Source organism: Aricia agestis, chromosome 19, assembly GCF_905147365.1.
Source record: "Aricia agestis chromosome 19, ilAriAges1.1, whole genome shotgun sequence".
In the NCBI taxonomy this organism is placed as follows: domain Eukaryota; kingdom Metazoa; phylum Arthropoda; class Insecta; order Lepidoptera; family Lycaenidae; genus Aricia; species Aricia agestis.
The window spans coordinates 14,268,685-14,291,604 of NC_056424.1; the positions used below are offsets into that span (position 1 = coordinate 14,268,685).

The 22,920-nt window shown below is 39.0% G+C and overlaps 1 protein-coding gene across 1 annotated transcript in view; it reads right to left on the minus strand.

The window, feature by feature from the left end:
- Positions 1-20,405, minus strand: part of LOC121736652 — a 216,413-nt gene extending 196,008 nt beyond the window's left edge. The window contains exon 1 of the mRNA XM_042127979.1: positions 20,246-20,405. Coding sequence (XP_041983913.1) covers positions 20,246-20,303 — 58 coding nt within the window. The 5' untranslated portion in view covers positions 20,304-20,405. The remainder of the gene's footprint in view (positions 1-20,245) is intronic.
- Between the last annotated feature and the right edge of the window lie 2,515 nt (positions 20,406-22,920).

A 22,920-nucleotide genomic window follows, 5' to 3' on the forward strand; every position in this document is an offset into this window, starting at 1 on the left:
AGCTACGCCGTAGCTCTGTAGTTGCTACGAGGAGCTACGCCGTAGCTCTGTAGTTGCTACGAGGAGCGACGCCGTAGTTCTGTAGGTGCTACGAGGAGCTACGCCGTAGCTCTGTAGTTGCTACGAGGAGCTACGCCGTAGCTGGAATGGAAGACATAATATTATTTCACACCTTGCTTTTCTTCGCTTTTTAAACAAGCAAAATCTAGTTCTTTGATATTAGGATAACCATTTCCGACATATTTACACAAAATATTATGCACTGCGTTAAATATTACATCCTTCTATACACAAAATATGCACGAGTATTATGGGAAGCTATTCTATGTTCATGAATAAATTCAAAATCTCTAAAACCTTCAGCACACCGAGGGTACTTGTAAACGCATACATTCGCAATATTTTCGGGTAATATTTCGCAGTTTTGTTATTTTGTTACGGTGGAACTAATTGGCGTACACTCCGCGGCAAAGAGGGCTGAAGGGGAATAAAGAAGGGGAGTAGAAAATAACCTGGTTTAGAAGACAAACGTCATTATATGCACTGTATACCATACTTATTTACCGTATTACCGTATAAACCCAGTCAAAACGCAAAAATGTGTAGAAAAAATTGTATATATAATATAATACATCATCAGACTTTGTGTGATTGCTTATCACGCCCTTTCAATGCCCCTAACTAATAAAGAAATTTAAGAAGCGTTCTACTAAAGTTCTCTGTCCGTCATATAACGTTTCCAATGTGTATGCCGAATGAACACGAGTAGACCTTGCACAAACATTTTTATTACTACAAAAAAAAAGTCTATGACGTGATGAACTACAATTACAATTGATAATATTATTACAATTATCCTCGGTGCGAAAAACCTATATACTATATAATATATACTACTACGATACAAAGATAGCAAATAGGATATTATGGACGAATAGCCCACAGCAGATAGCCCCAAATTACATAGATAAAAATAAAAATAATTTTTATTACTAAGGGTAAAAAAATGAATATATTCACAAACATATTCATTTTATGGCATAACATTTTATTGCAATATGAAACACTTAGAATTATCTACATGTCAGCACAACTACCAAAATCTGCCCAAGACTGGTTGTACTCGTATCTGGTCGGATCTGCTCAAATCTGGTTTGATCTGGAAGAATCTAGTGTGATTAATACCGGCCCGTGCGCCCGAGATGTCTTAATTTGATTTAGATATTAAATTTACCGAGGGTGCTTTATACTAACCGCGGTAGCATTGCGTTTTTGTCGCAAACAGTTTGTTTTATAGTGTGTGTAAAAATATCTCGAAATGTACCGCAATTCGCAGTATTGTCTTAAAATATCACAATTCTCTTAAATCCTGATCCTATAAATATACCTCTGGACAGCAGTTTAAAGATCAATTCAGACCGCAACGCGACGCGTAGATGCATTTCTAAATTAGTATGGATTTAACAGATTTGCAAGACGTCTGACGCAATTGAAATCTGTCAAATCCATACAAATTTAGAAATGCATCTACGCGTCGCGTTGTGGTCAGAATCAACCCTTAGGTATAAATTTGAGATACTAGATAATAACAACATACAAGCAAAGAACAATGCCTAATATTATCTTCATAATATTTTATAAATGTATTGTATTACAGTATTAATAAGCTTTGTCTAATTTTGTCGTTTTTATTATATCGTATATTTCTTCAAAGCATAGTACAAGTGCAAGTGCAAGCAAGCAAGTGTACACTTTTATAAAACGCGGTCACCGCGCGCCGCAGGTCGCCGCAGCTAGTGTGACGCGCCGCGGTGAGCTGGGAGACATATTGACAGGTGTAATTACACCGCGCTGTTTGCGGCCGCCACTCCACACTGATTTGTTTAGTGCTCGTTAATGACTCCTGATAAATACAATATTATTATAGCAGTACCTGATCCGGTAAACGTTGTTTTGCGTTCGGTCGGTCCAGCCGTTTAGGAGAAGTATTTACAATAAACCCCGTCATACGAAATTGTTATAAATTACCCGTAGATCATACGACAAAATTAAATAAGTAACCTTTCAGAATATTGTTTATTGGTTAGCTCCGGGCAAATCTGAGTGCTGTAAAACGTCGCTCCAAATTATTTTGTCAGCAAAAGTCACAAAAACTCATTCGCTTTTATAAAATGCTAAATATTGAAAAAATGGTGTCCAGTATAATTCATGTGCAGCGTCAGTTAGTGTCAGCAGTTTGTGTCGTTTCGCACGAACAATGAAACTGAATATAAAACGCGCGTGTATTTGTGACGGCGCTGCCTCGTCAAAAATTCATACTAACGACTGACCGCTGCACAGGAGTGACGTCACAAGTCGTCCGATTGTCCGCTGGCGATTGTTCAGGTTTGAATAAAGTAATGAATTTGAAGTTGTATTTAATTATATAACTTGCTTATTATGCATAATATTATTTTCTTGTTTTTGAAGGGAAATCTATTTCACATGTCGAGTCCATCCAATCGTCTCTCATCGGCCTATTGTTATAACGGTTTGTGGTATAAAACTAAAATAATATCTAAAATATATTATTAAGTATATTTGAAATATCCCCGCTTCTCCTCCTCTACTCGAAACAGTGGAGATGAACATGGCTCTTTCCACATAGTGTGGGACAACAGTAGGTGGATCTTTTGCAAACCATTAGGTGGCTCTTTTTTAATATAGTTTTATTTTTAAATATAACGGTGAAGGCTGATTTTCGTCGGTCATTTTTTGAATTTTAACAACTGTGGGCAGTTGTGGGTAATGTTGGAAAACACTTTAGTCCAATCACAAACTATATTCGAAAAGTTAATATTATAATAAGCAATCACTATTAAATCACAGTATCTATATCACTCAATCTATTTAGAACGCAGGATGGTTTAGATGCAACCGTCCGCACGCGCCGCTCCCGAGAATTGAAGTGAGTCCTCTCCGCCGCTGGCATTAAATAGTGGCGCGCGCGGTGCACTAACTCCATCGAGCGCCGAGAGATGGCGCTGGCGTTCTGAATAAAACTTGATTTCCGACACGGCCGTCCTGATTAGCACACGCCCTCGTGTGATGATTATTCTGAAACAAATAGTACACGCGAGAACTTCGTTTCACTCGGCCATTCCTGACCAGACTCTATATTAAAATACCAAGCAGTAATCTTAATTGAAATTTATTTTAGCCATACAAATCTTAAAGTCCATCATAGAAATCAAAATCTTACTAATGGTACTAACAGATACAACTGGGCAAGGAACAAATCCATATTAACCATTTCTCAAACTCTACTATGTAGAACACAAACTCTCAAGTAAGATCTCCAACACCACGGCTTCTTTGCCGACCGGCAACAACATTGCCTTCACGTCCTGCGCAAGGACCGTTAACGTACCACTACCATAGAGCATCTAACCCGTGTGCATCACCCGCTGACTGCACATCGTACGGTCCTCAAAGACCCCGACCTCCGCCAGAATCATACGCGCACCGCGCACCCACGGACTACTTGAGCTACCTCAAGAGAAACCGATTTCCACCGGGCTACGGCTACGTAATAATTACTGGTACGGTCGAATATTGTACGGTCGTTAGAGATATTTACTTGAGTTTTTGTCACGATTATTTACAACTTAAACTTCATCATTATTAGATTCACAAAAATCATCAACTTCAACTTGACCCCTTGGCATCTTTCTTAATCTATCGTGTGCGTATTTATAGGTACGCTTAGAATTTAGTGCTTTAAGTGTGTAACGGTTACCCTCCAAAACTTCTATCACCTTAAACGGACCTTTATATTTCGGATCTAATTTGTTTTGATTTCGTTCCTCGTTCTCTAATAACACAAAGTCACCAACCGCGAAATTTTTAATTTTAGCTTTAGTTTTATCAAATCGGCTTTTATCATATTCCGCACACCTCTTTATATTATCTGACGCGCGTTCACGAACTTCGTCTATATCAACGTCTAGCTCTACAGTATCACTACACATCAACGACAACGGTCTCGCCACTTTACCGATTAGGAGCTCTAGAGGCGAAGCTTGTGTAACTCTATTCACGGTACAATTAATCGCTAGTTGAACTTCGCCAATAGAGTCCTGCCACGATCGGTTATCACTAGCCTCTATCGCAGTCAACATTGACTTCAAGACGCTCATAACACGCTCAACCTGTCCATTAGCGCGTGAAGATCCTGTCGCTATAAGGTGCAAATCAATGTTTTTATTAGCGCAAAAATCACGAAACTCCTTGCTAGCAAAACAACGCCCTTGATCGGCTATTATGCGAGTCGGAGCACCAAATAGTGAGACACTTTGAGATATAGCATGTAAACTGTTCTTGGTATCAATGTTGGTTGCGTGGTATAGAAGCACATACTTCGTAAACGCGTCTATTATTACAAAAATGTACTCCTTTCTATCATTTTTCCCGCTGAGCTTACCCGTCGCATCTACGTGAATTGTATGCCAGGGGCTCGTGACCTTAGGTATCGGATGAAGCTCGGCTTGAACCTTCCCAGAATGAGCTTTAGCTATTTTACAGGTGACGCAGTTGTCTACAAATTTTCTGACGTAAGTATTTAGTCCCGGAAACCAATAATAATTGAATAACTTTTCAGTCGTCTTATCTGCACCAAGATGTATAATCGAGTCATGAAAATTATTAACTACGGACCATCGGAGAGCGCGAGGTAAGTAAGGTAACCATTTGGACCTACGTTTTCTTTGTATTTTACGGTGTAAGACGCCCGCACGTATTTCGTAAGTTTTAGCTTGTTGCTCATCGAGTTGATTATTCTCTAGATCCGTCATTATTTTAGAAATCTCTACATCTCGTTGTTGTTCGGCTTGGAGCCAATTAGGAGAGAGTTCAGTAACATCAACGCGTTTCGGACTTTCACGAGGCTCTACTGATGTCGACTCAAGCGGGAGAGGGTTTCGCGAGAAGAAATCTACATGACTCATTCTTTTTCCTTCTCTATAAACTACGTTAAAATCAAACGATTGTAGATAAGCCCACCATCTATGTGCTCGGGGAGTTAGTTCCTGTTTGGCTTTAGAAGATTTGAGCGAATTGCAATCTGTAACGACAGTAAATTTTCGGCCATGGACGTATTGCCTAAAATGTTTGATAGAATTAACGACCGCAAGAGTTTCGAGCTCATACGAATGATATTTGCTCTCAGCGGGGGATGTTCTCTTATTGTAGTAGGCTACGACGCAACGCTTACCATCGGGTTTTACTTGAAACAAAATCGCGCCATATCCTAAACTACTCGCGTCCGTATGAAGCTCTACCGAAAGATCTGGGTCAAAAATTGTTAAAACCGGGTCACTAGTTAAAATTGAAACTACCTTCTGACGTATATCCTCGTGTTCCGGTTTCCAAGTTAAGTCACCCTTAAGCGAAGTCAGTCGATACAAAGGTGCCATTATTTTAGAAAAGCTTTGTACAAATTGGCGAAAATAAGATGCGAGCCCTATAAACTGTCGTAATTGAGACACGGTCTGAGGAGGTGGTAGAGCAGTAAGGGCCTCTATTTTCCTACGATTAGGTTTGATCTGTCCAGACTCTACTTCAAATCCCAAGAACTCTACCTTCGTCCTGAGGAAGGAGCATTTCTTCAGATTTAAAGAGAATCCTGCCTTAGTCAGAACTTCCAGAACCGTACGAAGTCTTTGTAAACCTGACTCTACATCAGGTGAAACGATCAAAACATCATCAACGTACACAATTACGTAATCATGAGCTAAATCACCTAAAGCATTCATGATAGATCGTTGAAATACGGAGATCGCATTTTTCAATCCGAACGGCATAGTCAAAAACTCGTATTGACCCTCGGCTGTTATAAAAGCAGTGCTCTCTATCGACTCTACATTTACGGGAATTAAATGAAAACCACTTGCACAATCTAATTTTGAAAAATAATTAGCACCGTGAAGACGCGCGATTTGATCTGAAATAAGGGGAAGGGGGTAACGATCGGAGACGGTATTACTGTTGAGCTCACGGTAATCTATGCACATTCGATAAGAACCGTCTTGTTTTCTAACTAACAAGGCCGGACTTGCAAATGGAGAACAGCTAGGACGGATAATATTCGCATCCAACAATTCTTTTACACGGTCGCGCATAACGCTGCGTTCCTCAGCGGACATCCTATACGGCCGCCGCTGTACCGTGCGATTCGGGTCTATTAATTTTATTTTGAGCTCGCCCGTAGTTACACGACTTGTGGGTAAGCCGGTTATAAAAAAAAACGAAAATAACTCAAGTATTTGCAACACCTTAATTTTATCGTTACTATTCACGTCCGTTACAATAGAATTTAAATCCAACGAAATCACGTCACTACATTCCTGTCGCACCGAATTAACACTGTGAATTTTAGAAAACGAAATGTCTGTCGCCGTCATGTTAACTACAAAACCTAAATTTAAAATCTCGCGTCCTAACATTACGTCACTTTGTAAATAATTATCAGGTAAAACATGCAATAGAAGTTCAAAAGGAAAACCGTTAACCACCACACAACATAAAATCTGTTCTGTACTGAATACTCGTGTTTGACCAATACCGGTCATAGCAATAACATTGTTTATGCGTTTACCGCTAAATTTTGAAGCAAAACTTTCTTTAACTAACGAGCACTCAGCACCAGAATCGTAAGTAAATCTTATTACTTCACCTTTGTGCTGTAGCGAGCCCGACGGTGGTTGTACGACGCAGACGTCGACGCACCGCTCGGCCCGCGCTCCGCCGCCGTCGGTGTGCGCGCTGCCGCTGCTCGTACACCGCGATGCGATGTGTCCTTGCTTGCCGCACTTGAAGCACACCAAGGTCTTCGCTGCAGGCTGCTGAGGTGCTGGATTCGACGACGACGTAGACGCCTGAGGTCGTCCTCTTGACTCCGTCGGCTTGCTTCTGCACTTGCTTCTTTTGTGGCCGGTTTTTCCACAGTTGAAGCACTTTATAGTGTTTATTTTTTGCCGCTTGTTATCGTTTGTGCTCGATAATATTTCAGTGGAGCTATTTAACTTCCGCTTTAAATGAGAAAAAGCGTTTAGTTCCTGTTGCAATTTGTCCCTAGTTACAATGTTAGTAGTAAAGGCCAAACGTTGTATTCTCGGATCAAACTGCGATATATGGGCAAGTACTGTAGCTACGGCTATTTCTTCTTTATTCGCATCTTTCCACCGATTAATTAACGACGAAATTAAGCGACTTGCGAACGCGGGTAGGGTTTCTTTCTCGGTCGGTTTTTCGTCGTTTAATTTAATGAGGGTACCTGCTAGTGTCTCGGTCGAAATGAATCTCGTTGTAAAAAGCACTTTGAACTCGCTCCAAGTCATACCCTCATAAACTACTTGCGACAACCATGTTGATGCTTCGCCCTTGAGTGCCCTGCTAACCGCCAAAACCAGTCGACTGCCACTCGGTGGATTTTCTGCAAAGCACAAATCTGCCGTCGCGCACCAAGATCTTGCGTCCGTGTCTTGTTTTTCCGGATCAAATGGCGGTAGTTCCTCGCGATATGCCTGTTTCGGTGATTGAAGCGCGGCAATCAAAGCTTGCATGTTTTTGTTCTGCTGTTCGAACATAGCACGCCACATTCTGGTTTCGTTGTCTCGCTGATCCAACACTGATCCCACTTCTGATAACGGTGAAGGCTGATTTTCGTCGGTCATTTTTTGAATTTTAACAACTGTGGGCAGTTGTGGGTAATGTTGGAAAACACTTTAGTCCAATCACAAACTATATTCGAAAAGTTAATATTATAATAAGCAATCACTATTAAATCACAGTATCTATATCACTCAATCTATTTAGAACGCAGGATGGTTTAGATGCAACCGTCCGCACGCGCCGCTCCCGAGAATTGAAGTGAGTCCTCTCCGCCGCTGGCATTAAATAGTGGCGCGCGCGGTGCACTAACTCCATCGAGCGCCGAGAGATGGCGCTGGCGTTCTGAATAAAACTTGATTTCCGACAAATATATAAATCAATAAAACCTTTTTAGGTTCTATTATTTTTTATTTCATTACTTTTTTATAGAATTCAAAAGTGAATTTTAGTTTATAAAATCGTTTTATCGTTTTAACAGTAGGCACACCAAACTTTCGAAATTTATCAAAATAATGTGCCCGCCGATGCAGAGTTGAGTCCGTCTGTTGTTGTAGCCCTGAAACAATATTGTGCCTGAGCGTCCCCCGGGGGGCGAGCAGGGGGGGCGAGCGGGTGCGCGGGGGGAGGACTGTTTACACAACCTCTGTACCATTTCATAAAGTTGACCCATCAAAAATCGCAACTTCCTAGCCGTTTACAAGGCGCGGGGCATGGGAGACTGAGTGGCGTCATTTTCTGTTTCACACAAATTCAAAGACTTGATAAGGATGAAAAATAGGCTCGGGTATCGTGCTTCTTATAACTATAGAGCTGTATGAAAGGGAATAATAATTCACGATACTTTGGTTTTAGTGGGCTTGCGATTAGACCCACAACAAAAGTCAAGAACTTGGATCTAATGGACGACAGTCAAGCTTTGTCAACCATTGGAAAGTAGGTAGAGACTATCGACGACCTCTGTGACTCAGTAATTGGTGTGCACCAGATGTCACCAGTTCAGATCCCGTAGTGACATTGCGTCCTTATAAAGCGTCTTTAGTAAAAATAACACATTTTGTTATTTTAATTCATTACTCCATGATCCAGTGGCTTAGAGCGTGGCTCGTGACTAGAAGGTCGTGGGTTCAATTGCCGCGTTGGAACGTGTTATTTCCAAGTTTGGATAGGACAATGCAGGCTGATCACCAGTTTATCTGACAAGTAAGAAAAAAAGATGGGCATGTAAAAAGTCGGTCCTGTGCCTGATCTCTCGCCAGTCGTGTTGGTCGTCCGTCCCACTGGGTTACGGGAGTAAAAGGAATAGAGTGTTCTTGTGTAGTAAATTTTCAGTTAATCCAACCACCGTCACCGAAACCGGTGGAAGGGCGTTTGTGCACTACACGGAATATTACCGTCCGGCGTTCATAACTTTCACGTATGCCATATAAATAAGGTAGGAAATCAAGATGCCGCGCCGCGCCGGATGGTAAATTTCCGTGTAGTGCACAAACGCTCTAAGGATATTTTTATTATTATTATAGTACACATTTTAAATTAATCATAATAAACAACGACGATATATTTCCGTTAATGTATGCCAATATTTCACGGTTAAATTTCAATCAGGTAATAGACTAGTATTTATCATGAACGTTGAACACTGAAAATTAATTTGTAGTTGTATTAGCCCGCGGGCGGAGGCGTGAGGCGCTATTACGAACCTGTCACCCGGCGTCAGGTGCGGCGGGGGTGTCACGCTGACACGCTGACACGGTGTCACCGTGACGCGGGTCACGCTGACTCGATACGTCACCCCGATGTTGCGGTGAAGGTCGCATGAACGTGTGAAAGTCTTAACCTACTTATTACGGCCTACGTGTTACAATTTAAGCTTATACTCATATATATATATATATATATATATATATATAAAAAATTACACACACTACAATACGCACACTCAAGAAAATGACAGATTTTTTGAGTGACAAACCTATACATACGAATTATACTCTTTTATTCATGGTTGAAGTCTGTTGACAACAAGGTGACAAATTGAAAATGGATTATAGTTTTTTTTATTGAATCTTAGATACTATTAGACAATGCTTACACGGCCAGTCTGAGATCAGCTGAGACCCAGAGATGAGAATTGAAAAAAATATGATAAAGTCAATATTGTTTTACAAAATATAGGTAGTATTAGTAATGCCGTTGAAACTGAGGTCGAATTTCGACCATTAGGCGATCTCTTGTAATTTTTATTACGAAAACATTATTGCGGAAGATGGAAAAATCTCATTATGCTTATTTTATATTGCAACTTTGAAAATGTACAAAACGATTCCGGTCAGGTTGACTTGCAATCAGGCCGATCGCATAGATCGGCCTTCCTGTATAATATGCTAATATGTAGAAACATTTATATGCCGAGTCTACCTAGTGTTCGGAATCTGTATGCCTGCGGGCTGAGTCACACAAGCCTTATTCAGTACATTGAATTGAAAGTACATTAGACAGCTGTAACTGTCCTAATGTCGCACATTACTGTGCCCGAGTAGGGCCGCGGTGGGGCCGGAGTGGTGTTATGTTAATATGGATATTACCATAACACACCACACCCACAAAAATACGGGAAGTACAGATAATGCATTCCGCGCGGGTCGGAGGGACCGCTTGAAACATTCAGGGACATAATGTGGTCGTCGCATTCACTAAAATATTGTAATGTTTCGTCAAATTTCATCTTAAAATAAATTTCATAGGCTAATATAATAGTATTACTCTTTTAAAATACATACCTAACTCGCATCAAAATCTGGCACATAGTTTTAAGGACGCTATCATATTTTTTCACAAATATCAGCGATTTTCCAGGACCATTTTAAAGAATTAGGAGTCACACTGCGAGGATATTTTGGTTTCAATTGAAAGGTGACATTTTCATTTCCACGTCTATACCTATATAAGAAAAATAAGAAACGCTCTCGAATTTCTTCATACATTTTCACCCTATCAAGAACGCGGCAAGCGTCGTAACAGCCACTGTACAAGGCGCGCTGATATTGAATCTTATTTTAATCGTCTTAACGTCGATATTCGTACTGACCTAATTTTTGTAATAATTTTTGTGATAGCGTCATTTACATTAGTGACTGACAGCGTAAAGACACTTTGTTTCATACTTTTCAATTTTGAACTTAAGTTAAACGAAATTGATTCGGGTAACCAAATCAATTTCGTTCAAAATTTAACTTCGCGTGTCTAAACACAGCACATTCGGAGTATGTAAATACGCAAAGCACGCGTAATATTCTGAAACAGTCGCCTATTTCCGTGTACGCTTAAAAATTCAATTCCCGCGAATCAACAAATTTTAAAACAAACAGCTGATGTGTTACAATTACAATGCATGCTCGTGGCGCGAACTGTTGTTACCTAATACTGGCGAGCTCGACGAAAACTGGTGTTGCCACGCACTCTGAGAGTGAACAGAAACTGTTATACTGAAACTAAGAGCAATAATAATTTATAGTTACTGTGTACTGTTGCTACCTCAGTTGACTACTGTTATAGTCACAGTGCTAATTCTACATAGAGACATATTATTTAGCAAATTCTTTGTATATAATCTGTTTCTTTGAAGTATTTTAAATCAAATTTAAAATCTTTTAGTATTTAGATGTATTTTAGTTCCTATCATTTCCTTTTTTATTGGGATATAATATATTAATATAAAAAATTTAGGAAAAACAATCACAATTGTCGCATAAAAGTGTTGTTTGCTGTATATTACCATTATAAAATTTGAGTATTATTGGTCAGTACAAAATCACCAAGAACAATACGCAACCGACATTAACGAATGCATACTTTCAGAGCGCGAGCGGCCCGCAGCGCCGGCAGCGGAGCTCGCAACACCCCGGTAACAACTTTTGAAATAAAATGCTTATCGCGCAATAAACGCGCTATTATTTTTGCTACGGTTTATATTTTTGTTACTGCGGGTAATTTAATTTTTAATCTGCAATTTGTGTTATTGTTTTAAGTAATTAAAATCGAATTAATAACATATTATATTATCGTATGTATGATAATAGTGCATGAAATACTGTCATTATTAACTTTGCTAGCTATAATATTTTTCTCCTACATTAGTTTGTCGCAAAACTTATTTCAGTTGTTTGCTAAGACTTAAAGTTTCTTCAAAGATCAGTTCACCGGCTTTAGCGCGTAGGTGATAGACAGACACACCTTAACATTTTATTAGTATAGCCATTATTTCAATTAGAAATTAAGAGTTAACAAAAAAAACAGTAAACATTTCCGCCGCTCAGTGATTAAGCAGCACTGTTGATAGTCTCTACAACTCTACACACAATTAAGCTTGTTCCCCGCGGGATCCGATCAGCTCCTTACACGGCTGTTTCTACTAAATGCTCCGGTTTTCTCTAATTATTTACCCGTATTCGAAAGTAATTGAACATTTTAGAACAAGGTTACAGTTATATACATTTTATAATAGGTTGCTGATTCACTTGGCAAACAAAAAATAATTATTAGTTAATATTTTAAGAATCTTTGTAAGGTATGGTGTATGAAAGGTGAGAAAGAAATGTTTTCTGTTACATGTTGCTAACGTCTTCTACGTCACGTCCTTTTCCAAAAATCCCGAAGTGGCTCTATTTAACCAAACTTTTCCAGCATAATTTTATATCATGCCAATTATTATTGTAAACATCCACGTTTTAAATGAGCACTTTGTTTAATTTGAAAATAATATTTTTACACATTACGTAAGTACTTTTACACGAGGGCTCTTTAAACGTCAAGGGTGTTAATTACGCAGGATATTTTTCATGCGAAGGGCAGTGGGTAATGTCCCTCATCACGTATTCATATAAAAAGGTCCGGTGGCGGCGGTTGGGGGGTGCGGGGGGTGCGCGGGGAGGGGGGACACCTGTAAGCCTGTGTCATGTAAATCATGCTCATCTGCATACGCCAGGTGTGACGTGCCACGTCAAAACGCACGGGACCCCAGAATATATACCATGTTTATTGCGATTAAATTGCGTTGTTTATTATTTTATGTTCGTATGTTTTATTTGATAGCATTGTAAAAGTATGGAGAAAACTTTACTTTAGTCTGGAGTCAAGGTGGAGTATTCTTTAAAGCTGACACGATAATAATAATATGTGAAATAGGTTTCAATAAATGTAGGGATTGGTATTAAGTAGACCAAGAACCAATCCAAGTTTGTTAAGCTATGTGAAATTCGTCCATCCTAATATATGACAATAATGCAAACTATTGTATGTTATAGCTTTATACCATGAGTTTATATATATTTGTATATTTTAGATTGTATTTTTAAGTGTCTTGTGATTGTAGTTTTAGATTGTATTTTAGATTGTATTATTATCTGTTTCATTGTATGTCTATTCATTGTTTAAGTTGCTGAACCGATTTTCTTAAAATTTGGTAAGAAGGTAGTTTATGTAACGGAAAAAGATAGAGTGTTTTTATCCTACAAAATGTATAAGTTTCAGGTTTTGGCACAACGTAGTTCCGGGCGAAATGAAGTAAAAATAGTCACATCAAAACAACTCGCATAAAACAAGAAATAAACTATTACGAGCATTATGTTTTAAGTCACCATCATAATTTTGACAAGCTTCCCAATAATTTACATAACAGCGGGGCTAAAATGGTCACATTTAGCAATTACTCTTAATCAATTCAGCAAATGAATTGACAAAACTGTCAAGCTGACGGAATATGTCAAATTAGTATGAATTACTAGACATGAATTACAAGCAGAGTTACCATTTTGCGATTTAAAAAAAAATGAATTATATTATGATTCATTATTTGACTCTCTAAAGTGACCATTTTAGCTCCGCTGGTGTTATCGGTCAGCTGACGCCAGTGAAGTGTCACATCATCCCCGACGCCACCCGACGCGACCCGATGTCCGACACGTTATTAGCTGTCGATGTCCGCGCCAACACGCCACACGAACTGACACTAAATTTATTAAATTCATTTACCTTTATATTGGCCCACCCGCCTAGAATATTCTCGTCACAAAATAGTGATGGATGTTGAATCTTACAAAATGACATTGTTTGACTTTATATATTACAGATTGGTAATAACTTTGCTGCCAATTTATGATCGCTTGTCTGTTATTTTTCTAGATAAAAACTATTATTTGCCTTTACTGGGGACTTTAAGTAACTTCATTACAAATTTTATCATAATGGGCTCAGTCGTTTGAGCATATAAAGCTAACAATCAAATCAACAAAATTTTGCATTTTAAAAATTAGTACGGTTAGATAAAATAATATAGTATAGAGTTGGATGTGAACATAGTATAATAGAAATGCATTACTGTGCGTTGCACCGCAGCGGGCCGGGGGTCGGGGGTCGCGGGCGGCGGGCCGGGGGTCGCGGTAGGCTGCGGTCGGCTGGCGGTCGCCGCGTAATTGTGTACTCGTACACAAATCATTTCACTATTTCATAACCGTTTCGTTTATTAAAATCATAAGCTGCGGTGAACCGAACACTGCGATACGGCGAGGTATCCACGAACAGAATTCGACGAGAAAACTCAGCTTGTTGTTTTGTCTGTTATTACATCCGTCCCGACTCCCGCTGGCAGAGCGCCCGTGGATTTTCACAGGTAATTAAATAAACATTAAACATAAAGATACTTCAGAATTACCCCGCCTCGGATGCTAACAAAATACGGCTTCGCGGAGTGTGAGGAAATTAAAAGGCAATAAATTATTCGCGGCTCATTTGATCCCCTCCCGCCCCCGCCGCCCGCCCCGGGCTTGTCGCGCGACGGGACACGAAACACCGGCTTAGGGGTCTCCGCACTGTTTCTAACTTTCGCCCGACTTGAAGATTTTTGGGACTTTTGTGAAATTCTGTTGACTCGTCGTCGAGGAAAACAACATTATATAATTATGTGCTACGTACTTATGTTTCATGTTATGTAATACGATTTGGAATATTTTGACTGCCAATTACTAGCTAGTTAGTTTGGTTTAAGTTTAGTGCTTGCTGTTACTGCAGCAAACTGCAGACGTAGCTCTGCTACGGAACTTGCTACGGCAGATAACAGCGGATATGGGAACTACGATATATGTTTTTTTTGTACTACTATACTTATTATCAACGTAGAGGAGGCATGTTTTTTTTTGTCCATAGTAAATATTACTATAGACGTTAAGTCTTGCTACTACAGAAAGTGAATGGCATATGCCTATCTCTGCTACTGCTCACTACGACAGATGCCCATCGGTGTAGCACGGATACGACAAGAGCTAGATCGGGCTACAGACTGACCAGCTTCAGTGCAACCCTCGTAGCATAATTTCAGTATACTACAAGGGTCGCGCTTAAACTGGTCATAGCGTAAGATGAAAAGATTTAAATACGATCGGCGTAGCATGTTAAAAGTTAAAACTAACTACGACAAAATATATGTCGTAATATAACGCTAACGACATAATTACACTTACATAATTTTTATAGAAATTGTCTCTGGAAGTATCTGAGTTCAGGAAAAATCCTAGGATTGTGGTAACAGAAAATTTTAAGGCGATAAACAAATTTCGTCTAAACACACTAGGCCGAGAAAACGCGGCCGAAGTTCGGCATGATTACGCCTGCAACGTATTTTAAATTGCTGATGACACAGCATGCCGATATACGTTGCGGTATATTGTATTCGAAGCGCATTGCAAGCATAAAGTTGTCAAATGTCTTTTTTGTATACAAAACACACATTTGTCAACTTGACGCTCCGCTTCGCAGTCGCCTGGTCGCGTAGGTTTGGCCTAAGCTTAATCATGCTGAACTTCGGCCGCGTGTTTTCGGCCTAGTATGTTTAGACACAAAGAGGTGTAATAAATGACGTAGATGTCATAAGTCACGAATGTCATAAGCTCAACGCTCTGAAAACGCCCACCGACAAATATTCAGCGCAAGTCGATACTTTCTTAATTAATATCGAAGTTATTTTCTGTAATGATTACGCGGTAACATGTACGGGTGCGGTTAGAGACCCCAACCTCCTTAGCTTGAAATATAAAAAAGTATATTATTTCATATGGGTTATTTTTTATGTTTTTATGCAACGTAAACATTTTATACAGATAATATTATGGAACACTAGCTAAATCAGAACACGCGTAATTTTGCGAACACGTTATTTGGTTAAGAAAAATAGATTCTCAGACCGATGTCCGATAAGTAACCGAAGTTTCCTCAAAAACAGTCCAGGCGTTTCGGATAAGTTTTGCAAGAAACACCGCGATACGAAAATTATCAAAATTAGATTTCAAAACATAATGTGTTTCAATCGGTAACATGATTTTATAATGTATATGACATATAAAATATTTCAAGCATAGTATTTTAATAAGTAATTAATCATTATTTCGAAAGTTGTTTAATACAAAAGTTCTAGTTAATTAGCCAAGCGAATTCATTACAGGTTTCGATGTAGCTACAATTAAAAACTTGAAATCTTTTCCTAATTACAGATTTCGTGCTATCTCGATAAATGCATTTTATTTACAGGAGAGGAAAAACAATATTGAATTCGTTAATGAATGAGAATGATACCGTTTCGGTCTCAATCCCTGTGTTCCCGGGTATTCCCGGGGCGATACCGGGGCGACCCCGGGGCTAAAACCGTTAAATTTGTAATTAACTTAACGAACATTCTTTAATTAATTTTCTAAGCTTATTAATTGAGGTATTCCGAGTGTTTCGACTAATTAATTTGTTCCATTATTACCTATGAGATCGGGTACATTATAATTTATAATACTTTGCTACTCGTTCTAACATCAGTCATATTATGTGACTTTCTTTGTTATAATAACCAATAAAATTAACAAGAACTTAAAAGCATTATAAAAATCAAATAATAAAATCGATTGTTTATCACAATGAGAGCGACACGTGACAACACGACCGACAGAATAATGTCCCGTGTTTCGGGATCCGGGACACAACACGTGTTCGGGGTGTCCCGACGCAACGACACGTCACAACCCGCGCCTGTGATTTACAGCCTGTAATCAAATGCTAATGTGGCGGCCACATTTTTTCTATATAATATTATGTTCTTCGTCGAAATTGCGTTTACTTTATAAACTTTTTTGCTGCAGTATCTTCCTTTTTTAAGTGCAACTTTGTCTTATTATTCCGTGCTACATAGTACATAGTACAATTATTATGAGTTATACAGTTTATGTTTAAACTACAAAAATGTGCTTAAACTTTAGCAATATTAAGCTGACTTTATGTACGATATACGTTAAGTATTCAATAAGTAATCGATAAATTTTATATTATTATGATATTGCCCTAATTCTAACATACCTACTAACAGTAGTAACGGATGAGGCAATAATCAAGTTGTCTCGGCGAATGTTGTCGGGTTTAGTGCAGGCTGTCGCTTCTCGCTACAAATTCCGTGCAGCGCGGAAATCCCGTGATTGATGCGAGTTTTATTCCCTCACTAAATAAACAGACGACAGAGACAGAAGTAGGTGGGAGGGAGAGGGAGGACGTGAATCGGATCGCAGTTAATTACAAACGTCGACTTCATTACAACGACAATTATGACTTGTCGGAGACGCGATCGAAATGTTTTAGCGACGGCATATTAAACTGTCGTATGTGTGCGCTAGAGAATTTAATTTCTTTGAAATGAAATTATATTCTGTAGTACATTACACAATCAAGAAAATTGGGTTATTGTTTATTATCGCCATGATAGCTCCGCTTAAATTGCTTTAGACCTCTATATTATTTGATATAATACATACAATAATTACATTTACATTTAATTTTGTTGTAATTTTCTGTTATACTTGAAAGCCATTGGCTACAGTTTATTTCTTTATCGATGCATAAAGTACAAGATACAAATTGTTACAGTGTATATGCGCCTTATCTCTCGCCAGTCATGTGATCGCGTCGGTCATCCGCTGGTTTATGAGAGGAAAGAAAGAGAGACCTCAGTATATTATTATACGAATCTTATGAATTACTAGCTGTCCTGGCAAACGTTGTTTTGCCATATAAATAATTTTAGGTATGAAAAATAGATGTTGGCCGATTCTCAGACCTACTCAATATGCTCACAAAATTTCATGAGAATCGGTCAAGCCGTTTCGGAGGAGTATGGCAACGAAAACTGTGACACGAGAATTTTATATATTAGATGATGATGAAACGGACAACATCTTAAACAAGTTTTCTACTTATTAAACTCAAATTGTAGTTGTAGCCTACGGGCTACGAATAATAAAAACGAAGGAAAAGTAGCTCGGTCAAAAAACATGTTCTACAATACTTGTCAAAAATGTGTATACATTTTCAATACATATTTTGCAATATTTAGGTGGCTTTAAGCGCGCGAGCGGTATCAGGCTGACGTTACCTGACAGTTTGAAAGGAACCAAAACGGTAATAGTATGGGAGTTACGTTTCCTTAGTTTTTATTATTCGTAGATTATAGCAAACATTTTTTGTCAGTTTGTACGATCAATAATACTGGTAACTTACTGCTCAAGCTTGCACTTGATTTCGAACATTCGCTGAATCAAAAAAACTACCAGCTAAGCCCTGTCTAGTCCTCGCCAGCTCTACACTAGCTACAGCTGATGGCTGTCGCCGGCACGACGCGAGCCGAGTAACTCAATTTGTTCTGTTAATATATTTGTTTAACTCTGATTGACTTAACACTCGGAGTAATTAAGCGTGAATGCGCGCGGTAATCTGTTTCTGTAATAACGTTACAGTCGGTAAATAATAATGATATTTTGTGGAAAGTGACGACGGAATAACACAAGTCACTCAACACAGCGGCTTAAATGTTAAATCAAAGTGTTGATTTTCATTTCTGCAACTCTTATTTATTCATAATATAATATTTATTTAGACAAAGAGCAAGGAGCCTAATTGGTATACCTAAAGTTGGAAAAGAAAATACCTCATTTTGGCGGCAAAAGTCAAAAATCAAATCAATCAAAATACAAATAGGAAATACTCGTTGGTAAAATGTCGTAACTGATACGGTTTCTGAATAAATAAAAGTTTTAAAAAAATACAAATTATTAGAAGTTGTATAATAAATATGCTTTGTCTTTACGTTTAGGATGAAGCCAAACGAGCGTAATTTGTAAGTTGTGAGTCGCAGAATTTCGGCTGGCAGAAAATCTGCTGCATTCCATTTCATACAAAAGTCCTGTTTTATTCACACAAGCGTAATTTTGCGAGTCAAAATTTGTATGAAAAGATATTAAAAAAATAAAGAAATTCTGCGACTCACGACTCACAAAATTACGCTTGTTTGTCTTCACCCTTAAGTGTAATAAATAACAAATAATTCAAAAAAACTGCCAAAAAATAAAACATTTAAACACTTAAAATTAAACTAAAAATTACTCGGTTATGGCTGTGCAAAACCTAATGTACTATCGATTATCACATGTTTCATCTCTTGCCGCCAAACTGACTTTTTTTATCGCGATTTTGTAAGCATACCAGGCTTCATACTAAAATGTCCGATGCTCTTTATGTTTTATTTTAAAAATAAAGTCTTAGTTCTTAAAAATGTTTTGTTTTCAAGTTGTATCGAATATCGTTTAAGGAAAAACGTTCAAAGGAAACCTTCAAACCTGAAGAAGAAAACAACATTGTGTAGATTTAAACAATTAACTATATAATGTAGCTGAGAACAATTTTAATTGTTCCGTATAATTTTCCTTCTCGCAAGAATACGTTAAAGGCTGACCGCTGATGCTTGATGATGATGAGTGATCTCCTCCGGCTGTCAAGTTCGACAGCGCGAGGGTCTCGTCACTCGAACATCCGCAAAACTATTTTCACACATCTGATTTCTGTGTTTATTCCGTTACATTTATATTTTGTTATATAAAGTATAAAACTAGTACAAGTATAATCAAGAAGCAGATAAAAAATATTAACAGCATAATATTATAATTGTACGAACATACATAAACGTAATAAAGACATATCGAAACTCGTTAATGCGAAACAACTCCCGCCCTAATAGAGTTAATACAAATAAACGTCCCAACATAAACATAAAGTAAGTCAACGCGTAAATATTATTTTATAGCTCCAGCTTGACTTTATTGTAGTTTTATCTCCGACACGGAAATAAACGGAGGAACTTGAGATACGGCCCCGTAAATATTTCCACGTTTCACCTCGATATTTTCAGTAATCAATTAAAGGGGCGAGGGCGAGGCGATATAGGAGCTACTCGTCGCCGACGAGGAAAACGGACGTCGATTTCGAGAGGAAACAATTAAATTTGCAAAGAAATCTTAAATTAGTCGACAAAAACATGTGCGAGCGTCTCGGAGGAGCCCCGCGATGTTGACAATACGCCTAATGAGATCAGCCCCGCTAATTAGGCGACTCTTATTTCCGCGTCATTGTTTAAAATTCGAACTCCTTTTTACATTAAATTTTATCCGGTAATAATAATCGGGCGCCCCCGAATCTGAGCGCGAAAGTTTAATTGGAATTAGAGTTAATTGCTGAAACTCACCGTCGAGTAGGAACAGCAGGCGGAAGATGAGGTGGCAGATCCTCCGCATCTTGAGCATCGGAGCCGGTCAACTACAACACACACACCAGTAACTCACACCGCGCGAAACTCGTGGCGCTCGTGTGTGTGCCGCTGCGGCGGCGGTCGGGGCGGGCGCTCGCGGGCCGACGACGGACGCGACTGACGCCGGCCGCCGCGCCGCGCCGCCGCTCCGTTATTTCGTTTAATAAAGCTTCAGTATGCAGATGCGTTTACATATGAAATTTTGTGGGCTCGCTTCGACATAGAAGGCCGCCGACGCACCCGAATGTACACCGTGCCCGCCTCGCTTACGACGCGTAGTCACTTGTACCCCCGCGACGCCTTTTTAAAATTAAAGAAGATTACGCAACGAAAGCTTATCGCCGCCAGTTTTAATAAAGCGACGAATAAAAAGCCGATGTATTTCATTAGCTCCACATTCTCGCGCGACCCCGATCGTCGCAAACTTGAGCTTCTCGGGCGGCCTCCATTTTACTGAATATAATAAAATTTTATGTTCCGACATACATTTTGATGGCTGTACTACACATTAATAAACACAGATAGTGGAGCTGCGAGGAAAAGGAGAATGCCTTGTATTGGTAGCGGGCCATCACCGGTGGGTGGTGACAAACACGGCGAGTGCGCGCCGACTGACGACTACCAGTCCCGTATATTTTATAAAGTTATTTTTACTAATTAATTGATTTAATTTGTGAAAAATTGTGAAATTGTGTAAACGTGATCGAGATCTTTATTTTCAGTATAGAGAAAAAAAGAGGTAAATCTACGAATCACTCCGTAGCTACGAAGAGGCTATAGGATAAATAGTCTAGTAAAAGACTTCGCATCGTAAACCTATACTAAAATGGCCGGCTTCTGGTTTTAGGGTGTACGTTTCTGGAGTGTTGACTAGTCATTTGGTTAAATTGACGACCCTTTACCCTTAGGTGGTAATCCTGGCAAGGAGTCTAGCTATAGGGATCCTTGAGAGATCGTTAAAACTGTTCTCCGCCACCGAGCCCACTGAGCCTTGGCAGCGGTTCAACGCCGCGATCGGCGACAATTTGATACGCCACTCCCAAAGCCCACGATTTACTACACTACTTTAAAATCCTTCGTAATATGATGTTCATTTTAGTCAAACTAGTTTTATTCGGCAATACTGTAATTGAAAGAGTTATTTCTGTCTAAAGTGTAATTAATAGTATACCTCAACTAAATACGTCCTTCACGAATCTGTATTTTTACTGTACTTAAAAACTTATAATAATTAATAGGAATTAAGAAATTTTGTTCATTAAATTTTTTTCTTGTTTTACGAATACGCATTACGGTGAATTTAAAACACCCCCAGAAAAAGAATAGCATCAGAAATGAAACTAAAGCGTATCGTCAGTTAGGTGCTAACTAACGATTACGTATAGTCCGGGAGCTCAGGTGAACATGTCCGTCCATCCGTCAGCGGGAACCCTGACGGAGTACACGAGGTGTACTTGTGCAACGTTCACCTTATTCGGGCATTAATAAATGCGAGGTTAGATGCACGTGCAAGCTCGTTGCATGCAAATGTTTAAAAACCTATTTCAGTTGAAACGTGCGGGCAAAGATTTATGAGCACTAATGTGGCAGAACGTAACTCAATGATTGCAGTTCTTGTTACATTTTTGTAGTGTTATTTATAAAGTGTCAGTTCTTTGACAGTATTTTAGTTGCAGCGCGCACATACGAGTACATTTGAACTCTTATAATGGTCGTTTGTGAGTGTTTAATATTGTTCTTGCGGCGGGCCGGGGGCGGCGGGCCGGGGGTCGGGGGCGGCGGGTCTCGGCAAAAACGGTCGCGTCTGACGGGCGCGGGCTCGCGGGCTAATGACTGTTTTTACTTCGCACTTTTTACTCTTTGTTCGGAGTCATTTATTCTCGGGAACAAACGGACGTGTTCATAACTTGACCCTTCACGGAATGTACAGAGCTGCTTTACCTCACCATTTCTATTAAAATTATTCTTATTACGTTAGTATTAGAGTGCTGCTGAGGGTAAAATAACTCTGAAACGTCTGTAACACCGTGCAGACTATACAATATACATGTCCTAATGCTCGCAAAAACAACACTTCGCGACCAGATTTTTGCATAATTTATTCTTCTTGCAATGTATACATTGTTTTGTTTTTGATATTCTATAATTTTGACTTTTTTGGAATAAGTTTCAAATAAATAACTAATGCTGCAAAATTATTATAAGTTAAATCATAAGTTTTAATAACTACGTTAATATTCACTAAACTTAATGACGTTAATTTAATTGATAATAATCATAGTAGCAATTTACACCACAATAATATTCAAATAATGAAATGAAAGCTGAATGAGCGCGGAATTCTCACAATTAAAACGCCGCTCCAAATTTACAAAAGAAGAATAAATTCATCAGAAAAATAAATTACGGAAGGGGTGAGACGACGGGCGTTTGACGACCGCCGGGGGAGAGGGGAAGGGGGTGCCGTCAGGTGCCGCAGGTCTGTTGAATTCCTTTATAGTTTAGAGCTGACCTAGAGAAACTGTACTCAACTATGGCGAAAAGCCTAAGTAGTCTTTGTATGTACTATCAGGCAAATTGATTTATAGGCAAACTATATATATAGCTTTCGC